This window comes from Rhopalosiphum maidis, chromosome 2 (assembly GCF_003676215.2).
Source record: "Rhopalosiphum maidis isolate BTI-1 chromosome 2, ASM367621v3, whole genome shotgun sequence".
Classification (NCBI taxonomy): Eukaryota; Metazoa; Arthropoda; class Insecta; order Hemiptera; family Aphididae; genus Rhopalosiphum; species Rhopalosiphum maidis.
The window spans coordinates 33282552-33296296 of NC_040878.1; the positions used below are offsets into that span (position 1 = coordinate 33282552).

The 13745-nt window shown below is 28.0% G+C and overlaps 1 protein-coding gene across 1 annotated transcript; it reads left to right on the forward strand.

Annotated features, from left to right (window-relative positions):
• Positions 1 to 451: 451 nt before the first annotated feature.
• Positions 452 to 10325, forward strand: LOC113553706 (transcription initiation factor IIA subunit 1). The gene is made up of 3 exons (XM_026957188.1): positions 452 to 1310; positions 3004 to 3284; positions 9349 to 10325. Exons 1-2 carry the CDS (start codon positions 614 to 616, stop codon positions 3264 to 3266), a joined length of 960 nt encoding a protein of 319 aa, XP_026812989.1. The 5' UTR covers positions 452 to 613; the 3' UTR covers positions 3267 to 3284; positions 9349 to 10325.
• Positions 10326 to 13745: the final 3420 nt, after the last annotated feature.

Genomic DNA, 13745 nt, shown 5'->3' on the forward strand with positions numbered 1-13745 from the left:
ATTGTGATGTTAATAATAATAATAATACGCGGATTGCGTGCGTACGAGTGTGGAGCACACCGTGAAAATAGCTATTAACACCGATCGGTCGGTTTCGTGCGTCAAACAATAATGTGTGTGTGTATAATATTACACATATTTCCATTGCAAGTATGACACGGTCGCACTATTACTATGGTCGTCGAAGAAGAGTAGACGTGTTATTATTATTATTTTCGTTTACCATTCTAACGACGGTAGCTGTGGTGGCGGCGGCGGCGGCGGCGAAGGTGGTGTGTAGACCGTGTGGTGTTTGCAGTCCTCTCGCCGCGGCGCTAACAATCGAGGCACAGTAAACCGTTGGACCGGCAAAACGGCGGCGGCGGGCGGCGATCTTCGGGTTTGTGGAGGGACACCGCCGGCCGGGGAAGAGGGGAGAGCGATTTTCCGACGTCGGCGTGCCGCGCCGAAGACATCGGCCAGTCCGGTGTCGGAACGCTCTTGCCGTGCATCACAGCCGCCCGAAAGATTCGTTTTCGTCCGTTTGCCGCGCATAAATACGTCGCCGTTAACGTCACCATGTCGTCCGAAACGTCTCGGCGACACCAACGGCCGTGACCGACAGCACGCGACAATGACCGCTGCGATGCCACCGCTCGTGCTGGTACTGGCGCTGCTGCTGACCGCCGCCGATCGGGTTTGTCCCGCGCTCGACGGCGGATCCGCGGCCGTCCACCCCGAAGCGGCCGCCACGGCCACGGGCGTCTGGTCCAAGTTCGGGCTGGTCGTCCAGAAGAACGCGGTCGGCCAGTCTACGCCGCACACCACTGAGACGTCGGGCATAATCATGAGGGCCCCCGACCCCCCGGCCACCGGCGTTGGGCCACCACTGGCGTCGCCGACCATCTCTCCTACGGCCCTGGGTAAGTCGTGGACACAGATATCCGTCACGCACCCGCCGCCGCGACCTCCGTCCCACTCGCCGGTAAAGTCCGCTACCACGACCACTGCCAAGTCTGTGGTGGCCACTAGCACGCACGACGCCCGCAGGGACATACCGTTTAGGTATCAGCCGCTGATGAGCACCACCAAGCCGATGATCACCATCACCTTCCCGCCACCTCGCTTGTCCACCGCCCGGCCGACCGTCGGTACGGAGGAGGTGACCTCCAAGCGGGTTAGGCAGTACGAGGACGACGATGACGATGACGATGACGAGGACGATGACGAAGACGAGTATGACGTGGATGACGACGACGATCATGAGGATAAAGGTGAGGAAGAAGAGATTGAAGAGATCGTCGAAGTACAACACATCGACTCGTCCGACGGTGAGTAAAAAACGCGCCTGATGGGCTTGTTTTATTTTATTTTAGTTTGACTAGGCAGGTTACAGTATAAAACAATTCCCCAAAAAAGTATTCAATAACTGAAAAAAAAAGAAAAACGCAGGACCCACGTATATCGTATGTTATACGGCGGTGTCATCATCATATGATATATTATATTATTATGTATCATATATTCATTATATTTGATGTATAAATTTGAGTCAAAGTCAATGACGTTATGGATGACTTTGTATAGGCATTCATCCGGTAAATTGCGTCTGATGCGAAAAAACGTTGGACGGTATTTACTTTCAATAGCCTGGCTATGAAATCCGTCCAAATCGTCATTATTGCTATAGTCGCTAAAAGAAAACAATATGATACCCATTAAATGTGTTCGTTGTTCGTTAAATGCACGATATCGAGTTGTGGTTTCGTCCTTGGACACGGTACTGATTCGATAAACCCTGTGTTAAGTATATTATGGTTCATTTGACGATAGTTTATTATTTGTTTAATATGTTATTTATATTATAATATATAAAAGGAAAACACATATCGAAGCCAGTGTTTTTTTTTCTCTAAAATATGTATTACCCATGGTTGATTGCCTCGTCCGGTCTGAAAATCGGTAAACATTGACCACCATCGAACGTAATCGAGCTTTGGTGCAATGTTTATTGGGTGCTTCATCCCTCAAGAACAAATTACCAGTAAATGTAAAGTGTATAATGAAATATATATCCAAGACGAATTTGTATTATAATAATGTAAAACAATTATATGTGTCACTTTAGACGATACCATTTAAATATAACATAGTGTATTTTCGTTTGACAAACCCCGACACATTACCTGTGAATCAGATTGTCTGCCACAAAAAAACCGAGGCTATAGACATATCCCAGTCGACTTTTCTGAGACGAAAATATTATTATTTTAATATTATTACGAAGATGTTAAATTGCCCTTCTGCAATATAATAGTTAAATAAACGAATGATAAATAGAATCATAAGTCGACAATGATTCGACTCGCCCGTAAGTCAACGATGATTCTACTTTCTAAAATCATCTTCCATAATGTGCAGTGCAAAGCGAATTTGAATGTTTTTATTTAGAGTAGGTATACCCATATTTGTATATATATATACCATAAATGAAATTAAATACTATTTACTAGAATTCTGAAAAACGTTGCTGCGATGACGTAGCATGTTGACGGCCGATGAATATTATAAAAATAAAATGCCATCGTAAGCGACGAATAATTACGGACATCTTTCATGCAGCAGGTGGTAGAATAATACTGCGATGGGCATAAAACGCACGTAGAACAGCACGGTTATACGACTTTATGCATTTAATAAATAAGTATAAATATGTATAATTTAGGCCACGTGTTTTATTTTTGGTTCGTTTATGAATCAAAATGGGATTAGTGATTACGTCACATGACGTAAATACATGAGTGTATGTAAATCATAGGTATCGTTCATACCGGTCATCTCCTTAATGAACCATGGAGAGACCGCCAGCAATAAATATGTGTATATTCATACTACAATTCAAAATCCAGTAAAGTATTCATTTTCCAGTAGTCATCTTACAGCGCATTAGGATATTATTATGACTATTATTTGTATTTCATGGCCTTGCTGAAGGGTACTTAATATGTTTGTGATTTTTCGCAGGTTACGGAGATGAAAAGCCAGCGATCGTCAAAAAGAAACGCAGACGAAAAAAGAAAGGCAAAAAGCACAAGCCGTTCAAAGTGAAGGATTTCAAAAAACTAAAAAAATTTATGCTGCCACTGCTGTTGGCGTACAAGCTCAAGTTTTTCACGCTTGTGCCACTAATGTTGGGTGGACTGGTGCTGATCGTGGCCACCACTGGTTTTGCTGGGTTCTTTTTCGCGCTATTCGCAGTTGGGTTGGGTCTCAAGGGACACCATTAATGGATCTTCAAGAAAATGGTATTTATAATAATTAGAAATGCAATACAGAAAATTTAAGTACATTGTATTCTACAACTATATTGCTCCACAACTTTTTTATAGGTTTCCTATGTAAGGGTACTTATATGTTTCACAAATCGTCACGTATTATATACCAAAAACAGAATTCATGATAATTTAAATAAATTATAGATCGATTCAATAAACTATATTATAGCAAGTCTTGTATAACTATTTTTAAATATTAGAAAAATAAAAGTTTTTATTAACTTTGTATCTTGCCATACCGCGATAACATAATTTCGTAAACTTGCTTATATTAATGAATAATAAAGTTAAAACATGACATTGATATAATTATATCAAATAATTATAACTTATAATGAACATTAGTATTTAGAAAATTAAATATAGCAGTAAAAATTAAACAAAAATATAAAAATTAACTATTAAAAATGATGATAAATAAATATCGCACAATCAACATTGTACATATTTTATAAACAGTGTGGATATAAATTGAACTGTGTTTTGTTTTGTTTTTTTAATATTAATTATCATATCTGTAAATAAATATTAAATTTTAAATTTTCTCAGTTATCATATACATAAAAGAGTAAATGAAAATTATTGCACATATCATTCTATAAAGATGATATAATAAATGTATTATTTTTTTTAATATATTCATGAGATAATATTAAAAAATATTATTATATATCAACTATAGAAATGCTTTTAAAAATTAATATTTTCAATTGAAAACAACTGTATTAAAATGTTGTTTAAACCAAAAATTGTTTTTAAATTTTATTAAATTGTTTTTGACAGATTTAAAATTTAATACTTCATAAAACTAATATATTTAATTTAAGATAAACAGTTAATAATATAAATTGATAATTTGCTAATAAAATAAATAAATATTACAATATTAACAAAATAAATATGTATATGTTTTTAAATAAATAAAAAAATATAGATATATTATTATGTTTTTAATTCAAAATCATTAATAATATTCATAAAAGGTAATATAACTATAGCGTACTGCTTTAGTTTTCGACTGTTTTAATATAAATCATTTTAACTTTATCAATATTATATAATATTATATTCTTGTACTTACTATTTTGTTTTTTCGTGTTCACAAAATAAAATCACTCAAACTCAAAAGTTTAGCTTATAAAAAAAATAAAAAAAAAAAGTTTAAAATTAGGTCATGAAATATTTTTGATGAATCAACCACATAAACTAAAACCAGTATGAATACATAAAAATAAATTATGATGAAAATACCTAAAATATGTGTTTATAACTGTATTACTTAAGTACCATTATATTAATCTTATATAAGTGAATATCTAAAGAAATTGATTTCTACCCCCACTAGGTTAATATGATAGATCATTTAATGCTTGTATATTAATGATACCCGAATTAATATTTATTTAATGTCATCACTTATAGATTATCGATCGTATAAGAAAAATAAAACGTCCTGTTATTTCAATACTTTCAGCGTTACAAAAGATTTAAATTATAATATATGTTATTATGATCGAATTCTCAATTTATATGATAGGTATTAGTTGGTTTATAATAGTAATTTTTTTAGAATTTATGTCTGGGTTATTTAATTTGAAAGGATAATTGCATGTGTATACTCAAATACGTGCTACAAAAAATAGAAAATTAAACACTAAATTGATCAGATTAGTGTTTCGCGAAAATTCAAAACACATTATATGTACATGCATTTAATTAATATTATGAGCTTGCTACTTGCAGTACATTATTTAAATTAGTTAGAAAATCCGATTCTTTAATTACATGATATTTTAATATTTATTCAAGTACTTTATGTTAAAATTATATATTATTGATATTATAAAATATGTGTAATTAACATTTTTAATTAATAATTATATTCGTTTATTTTTAAAATAATATTTTAATTCCATATTTACAGAGTAGTCTTCTATAAGAATAATTTATACTTCATGTATATGGCTGTTATTGTATGAAACGGAATAATACTATTGAATTGAAAAAGATGATATCTTATAGAAAAAATTATTCTTTAAATTTTTTATCAGAATGTTTGATAGTTTATTTTTTTTTGTTTTAAACATTATTAGAACCATTACAGTAAATACCGAAATTAGAACTATTTTAATTTGATGAAAAGTAGTGATTTTAGCTTATCACCTTTTACCCACTTGTCGCCGTCTTTAGTGTAGATAATAAAAAATCAAAATATAGTATGTAAAATCATTATTTAAACATAGGTACATTAAGTGTTTCTGAATAGAGTTAGAAAAATAACATAATATACATGAATTATTTAGACAATAACTAATAAACCAATCAAATGTTTACTGAATATGGATTTTATGGGTGCTAGGCATTTTTTAAATATTTTTTATGATCATAAAATATGTTTTTCTTGTAAATTATCTCCCTGATAATCTAATAAATTTTTTCAACATTGAAAAACGACAGTAAAAAAATTATAATCATAGAATAACTTCGGCATATAAATATTTGATTCTCTTGGTTTAGTTCTGGTCTATTTAACACCTCATCGGTTGTATTTGCACGACCTGGATTTACATTATATTTTGTATGCCATTCATAATCCAACACTATTATTTTTCAAAACATTATAATATATAATATTAGCATGATAAATGTACACATTTCATTGTACTTGCATGTATGAGTATTATAATATAATAATATTTATAATACACCACTATACTAGCAAACCTATTAACGTTAATACATTATAAGGTTTTCTCTTTGATGAAAAAGCACGTCATGTGCTCACGTTTTTACATATGCATAGTAGGCATGTGTATACAAATCAAAAATCTGATTAACCGAATTAAATATGTGTGCGCGCAAACATTTTTAGACCATTAAAAAAAAAAAATCTATCAATCAAATTTAAGAGCATGTTTTTTTTCTCAGACATTGTATCCATTATACCTTATGTTAACAATTATACTAGGTATAAGTCTAAATTTTAAATGGCAGTCAATTTATTTTGTTGATATTAAAATGTATTTTCAAATAAATTATCTTTTAAAACGGTAATTACAATTGTTTATCCTGTAAATCCTATCAAACGTGAATTTTGACAAAAAAATGCATATTTATAGCTTTAATTAAAAAAAATATGTTTTTATAATGAGTACATATTATCAAATATTATTCAGAAAATTACTAAGTACTAATCAGTTAATTTGATAAATAAATATAATTTTTCTTTTTTAATTAAAGTAACATTGTTAGAAGAGTGTATATAAGACCTATAGAGTATTTAAATCAATAGTTAAACGGATGCTAATATTCTATTTTTATAGTTTACAATATATTTAGATAATAATGATGCAATTTGGAAAAATATATTCTGATTAAAATCAATATATCTCAGTTAACTTTATTATTACTATCACAATAATTCTCACCACTATATACCTATTTAGTGAACTCACTAAAAAAATTTGATTATTATTTCAAATACAATTATTATATAGGTATTTAAATTTTAATCATTATAAAAATAAAAATGTGCTTTATGCGAAACAATTGGTTCCAAATAAAACATGGTCAATTATACTCACCTATTTAGTTATAATTGTATTTTCTCAGAAACTCGTCAATATATTGTTTGTTTGATATGTATATGTATATTGTTATCGATACCTATGTATTTAAATGCGAATATTATTTTACTAGCGTGAAAACGCTGATGTGCTATTTATAAATTACAATTGTGCCAAATACGATTTCACTAATATTGCCATGCTTAATTTGGTCTTTACGAAATATTGAACTGAATAATAATAATAATTATTAAAAAATACACCAAAATCATTATCATTATAACACTGTCCGTCGTATAGACACGATATGGGTTGTGGACGTTATGGTAATCATCGTTTGTACAATTTGTCATGATTTTTAACACCGTATCATTCTCTATACATTACATTTGTTATTTAAAATATAAGATATTTTTATAATACCTAGTTTAAAATTGAACGTTTTTAAGAACGTAAATTAAATATAATATGTTTCGATGAAGTATACAGTATACTATTTAATTATTAATTATTATTATTATAGTGCTAGGTGTAATATTAATAAGTGTTAATAAGTTTTACTTACCTATATATTAATAGGTATATTTATAAATATAAACATGGTCTAAACGTGAGAAGTTCTATATGTAACTCAAACTTTCGTGATACAAACTTATTGTGTCCATAGTATCAACTTCAGATGTAGGAATATAAGTCGACTACGATTCCCATACATTCGTCTTTCATCGAATTATTCAAAAAAACAAAAATATATTTATGTGATAAGTTTCTCCATTAGGTATTCATTTAATTTTGTTAATTTTTTTTTTTATCCAATAATATAAAAAATCAGTACAATTACACGATGTAACCCATTTCATAGTATTTTAGTGTAATACAAATGTGTACGATTAAAGACAAAAAAAAGGGTGACTAAGGGATTGAGATAAGTCATTTGTGACGAACATTATAAATCCTGGAGTCAACCGCAAGTCTATTAAAGTTATCCGCAATAGGCAGTTTTTTATGACTATATTATATGGTAGAATGCGTCTGAATGACAAACAAAAATCTGATGAAAGGTATACGTCTTTTTCTATAATTTATTACTTTCAATTGTCTTGACAATTGTTTAAACAATTAACATATTGATTAATTTTTTAAAAGTGTAATATTAGACATCGCTATAACTCACTTTAAAATTATAATATCAATAAAAGCATTTTTCATTTTATAGATAATATTCTTACCTTTAAATTTGGTATTAGGTAAATTTCCTCTGATATTAAAGCTAACATCACAAAATGTGTTATGCTGAACGTTAATAAAACAGAGACAACACATGTGGATATGGTATCCTCTTAAAATCTTTCTGCACAGTTGAAATAATAATCCAGTCAGAAGTTATATAATACATAATATACTATTTGATGCTTGTGGGTGTTAAGAAAAGTGTAAGTTAGTTATGGAAAGAAAATAAAAATTGGGCCACTTGATAAAATATTATCATTTTTTATGTATTATTCATAGAGGATGTAGGTTACTTTCTGTGAATGTTATTTGTCACGGAATAAATTAATTAGCCCGAATACTCTTCCCACTGTTTCTATCCAAGCATTGACGCTATTCTTCCGACGTGATTCGATTCGGACATCGTGTGATAACCACACGGCACTAGGGGGATGGAAGGGGCCCAAAGATGAAGAATCGTATAATATAGTTGAGGCCGCGTGCGTAGTTAATCAATTATCATAATATTATATACCTTCAAACTGACGTGTTAAGAAATTACACACAGACATACTTATAAAGTTATAATAGCTTACTGTAATATTATATACTGTCCGTATTATACTTAATATAATATTATGTAGTATAATGCGAGCTAATTATTTGGCATTGTTATTATTATTATTATTTATATTTCGCTACCGATTACTTATATTTATATATAGGTACAATGCCCACGTTTACACACCGTTACGTGTTTCATCGCGTCTGTTTATGTATTTTATTACTACGGTCAATGTTAATATGAATAGGTAATAATATAAGTGTAGGTACATATAAATTATACTTTATACTATGTGAGACATCGTCGTATCTTATTATTATTATTATTATTATTATATACTTATACCGAATCGGGTTGACGGGACGGACGTGCGGTGTGGGTTCCCATGTCCACGAGAATTCCGACGATTCAGTTACACGATGTTCTACGACTGCGGTAGAATATTGATGGTGGTCGTTGGCCGTTGTTGTCGTCGTGTTAAAAAGTGTGACGCAGAAACATATGAGGATAATTTATGGAAAACGATAAAAAAAAAAAAACACTCCACGCATATACGCGTCTAGTATTGTCTCGTGATTGTTATGCTATATTCCTTATAAAAATAAAGATAGTTAATATTTATTATATTATTATTATATTATATATTATGTACAATGTACATGCTATGATGACTGATGAACGAATTCATTTTTAGGTTTGCGGCGTACGCGACGTCTGTATACAACTATGCGTCGTATTGAATGAAGACGTGCAGGAAGATGCAGGATGATGGCAATGACTCGTCAGCGGACACACAAAATACAAAAAGAAAGGAAAACACAAACAAAAATATACGAAAAAAAAAAAAAGAAAACAAAATACAACGACAAAAAACGAGTTATGAGACGCGACAAAATACATAATTATATATTATTATATGTATAGCAAATATAATTCGTTCATATTATTATTGTTATCAAACCGTTGACATACTATATATAATATACGTGTATTGCTCAAGTCCGTTTGTACTATCTACCTGTATCAACGATTTATTCACTGTGCAAGATACGGTTTTAAATTCATTTTTTTCTCTCCTATTGTTCTATTTGTGTTTCGTGCTTTAGGCATAATTCATATTTTACATACAAACGACATGTCGATAAACGCGCATCGTTTTAACGCAATATTATTGTTATGATTAAATTAAATTATTTATTTATTAGAATCATTAATGTGTAAATATAGGTATAATATCATTATGCAAAAAATGTAATTGTGTAACGACGCATTGTACAAACGATATAACATTATTATTAGAACATATTTATTATTGATGTTATTAGGCTATTTTTTTTTTGTATTATTATTATTATTGTCGAAAATTATTTATCTATTATTCTTATAAGTATCGGGTGTAACGAAAAAATTATGACACATTTCGAATTAACTCGTCGTCGCGTCTTCGCGGTTTGACACACGACAAAATAATATCGCGGACTGAATGCCATTGCCATGATATCGTAATTATTATACTATTATACAATCATCTGATATTTGTGTCCGCTGCGTTATTTGACGTGAATTGATACGAACATTGTCATAATTTTATCGATCATAATATTATGTTATAATATTTATTATATATCAATGTTTTTTTTTACGTTTAACAAAATATACATAACGTGTACTAAATAATAATGTATAATAGTATAAATACTACATATGCAAAACGAAATTATTTTTTAAATACTAAAATAACTAAAATATTGTTTTAATTCAAAAATGAAATTCCAGAAATCTAAGTACAATTTAAATATATAATTATAAGTACTAAATAAAATAAGTACTTAATAGGTATGACATATTAAGCAAAACAATTATTAAACATAATAGTGATAATTAATATGACTATACTCTTTTGAAACTATACAAATGTTAAATAAATATATTTTTTACAAAATGAATGTAACTTATTTTCTATCAATTTATTATACTGCCTATTAATATTGGTAAAAAGTAGTTAATTGTTTTTATAATAATATAATATTAAAATAACATAAAATGATATCAATGATATTGTTCATAAATTCGCAATAGGTAAATAGTATTTAAATAATCAATAATAATCACTATAAAGCGTATCCACATAAATAAAATAACAGAATATTTGCTTTAACTGTTAGATATTTTTTATATTTTTATAGTTATACTAGTAAAAAAAACTTTATTAAACTTATTAATTAATAAAATAATTTTTTTTTATACAGTATACACACGACTAAATAGCATTATATATTATATACCTAGTAATAGTGTTTTTAAATTATAAAATAATATATTATTTTCCTATGATAAACCTAATTATACCAATATATAATATAGCAATATGGATTATAGTTTGACTTGATTTAAATTATTATACAGTTTTGTTCGCAATATTTGAATCTAATAGTTCTACGAGAGAAAAATGATCATCATAATGTGATTTGCAATTTGTTATTAAATGTATTAAGTATTAAATTCATTAATAGGATTATTCTTTGTTTTGTAGGTAGGTATATAAAATAATAATGATTTTAAATCATAATATTCACACAGTTATGCATTATATATAGTTGGTATAAAATTCTAAAACAATACAATTACTAGATTAGACAGATACTTACAATCAAATTATTATAATAAATAATATATTATAGGCTATAAATAATCATAAATATCATAAAAACTAAATTATACTTACATTTTCATATTTGTGTACGCATGCCTTTTATTTAAAGCATTATATTATATCTGACTAAATAAATATTAAATTTTGAATATTATTAATTTATTAAATTTTTATTAACAGTTAATGAAGTTACAATAGAAATAATTGTATTTCAAATAGGTATTTTTTAGAGAGAAATGAAACAAAAAATAAATAAATAAAGAATTTTTAAACAAATTAAAAATATAACAATATTAACAATAATAATAACAGAAACACATAAACCACAATATTTAAAGAAAATACAGTTAAATGTTTAAACCTATATGATGGATAAAAATAAAGATACTTTTTATTATTGTAAGAGATAACATAATGCCGGGAAATTTGAGATTAAAATAGTACACAAATTAAATTAGATGAATTATTAGTGTGAAAAAGAAAAACAATTAGTGAGTAAATTTTAAAAATCATATGTGGCCTCACTAAAGTTAGAGAGGATACATTATTGACCGTTTTAGGATTCATAGGATAGATCTTAAAGCTAGTGCATAACCTGAATTATTTTACTATGACAGTCCGACAAGTGATAAAAATATAAAATATCAGTTTATTCGAGTACAAAAAATATAAAATATATTATTACTACTATAATAGTAACCTATAAATTACATTTGATACAAATTAAATATATCAATACATTATATATTATAATTACAATACTATATTATTGCATTTGAATAATTAAATAAACATTTACCTTATATTTTGAATGCTTTATACATAAAAATAAATTATAACATTATTTAGAAACCCATTATTGATTATAACGATATATTATATCATTATTGACTATTGTATTTTGTATAACAATATTTATCCGTATAATCCGGTATCCAATCCGGATTTTTGACATCACTAGTTTCTATAATACATCTAAGCTTAAAGCTCTTGTAATCTTTTAAACTCAAATAATGTCCTTTTAGTGAATTTCCTACAATACTCTAATAAAATATTTACACATTATAATATACCTTATCAAAATATGTATGCATCGTTATACATATGATATAGACTTAGACAATATTAAAGTAAAGCATGTTAAAATATTAATATATAACAAAACGTTTTAAGCTTTCTTTAATATTATCACGATATTATTTCGTTTAGTTTTATATGTATTTTAAAATAATTTTTAATTGTTACATTTATCCTTAGATTTTTAACTTCACTAATTATTTTTTTTCATCAATATAAATGTACATCATTACATAATATTTAGATAACTTGACATTATTATAGCTAATATAAGCTAATACATACATCATACATACCCATAAATTTGAGTATTGTTTATACACAAGTATAACCCATTTAAAAGTTCAAGATAAAACTTTTATTTTATGGTAGATAATATGAAATACAATCAGTTTAAGAATTTCTTACTTTTATAACTTAAAATGTACGAGAACAGATACAAAAATTACTAATATCGTAATGACAGTGGAAAGATCGTTCCTTATTAAATAATATAACAAAACAGACATAATAATTAATAGTATAATATACTTTATACGAAAATATTTTTATCTTAATTAATATCGAACATTAAGATTATATAATGTATTAATGTATGATCTATTTAATTTCTCTAAATAATTAAAAATTGAATAATAATTTAAGCATTACGTTATTTTGTCCACAAATTTGTAAATTGAAATTTTATAATTCTATTACCTAACCTATTAATTTAACTTAGAGTCACACGACTGATTTTAAACTAATAAATGTAGATAATAGATAATTCAATTATTTTTGTTTATTTTGAATTCTACAAGTTATGTTTAATTAACGAGTAAATAACAAGAGAATTTAAATATAATTACTAGTTGCTCACTTAGCAATTAATTTTTAGGTATTTTATAGCCATTATAATATTATTCTTATAACAAAAATTAGATAGGTAGTTTTGTTGTATATGATTTTAAATACCTATAATGTAACTAATTTATAGGCAATTACGGTCATTGCAATCGTTGATTTTCCTTTTCAGAGTTTTTCTAGATGATAAGTATCATGTAGTATAATACCTATAGTAGTTTCAATATAATATATTATTATTATTTATTATATATACCTATTTACATAACTGAAACAGCTATAATAGGTATGACGAAAACCATTAAAAAATATTGTTTTTTGCAATTATTATATTATTATGATCTAGTTAAAATTTCAATAATACTATATATTTCCAAAAAAAAAAAAAGTTAGCGGAGACACAAACTATTTTAAAATAACATGATTTCATAAACAAGACATTATGCCAATTATGGCTATTATTTCAAAATAAAATTGATTTTAATCACTGTCATAACAGTTATCAGCTAACTGTAGTT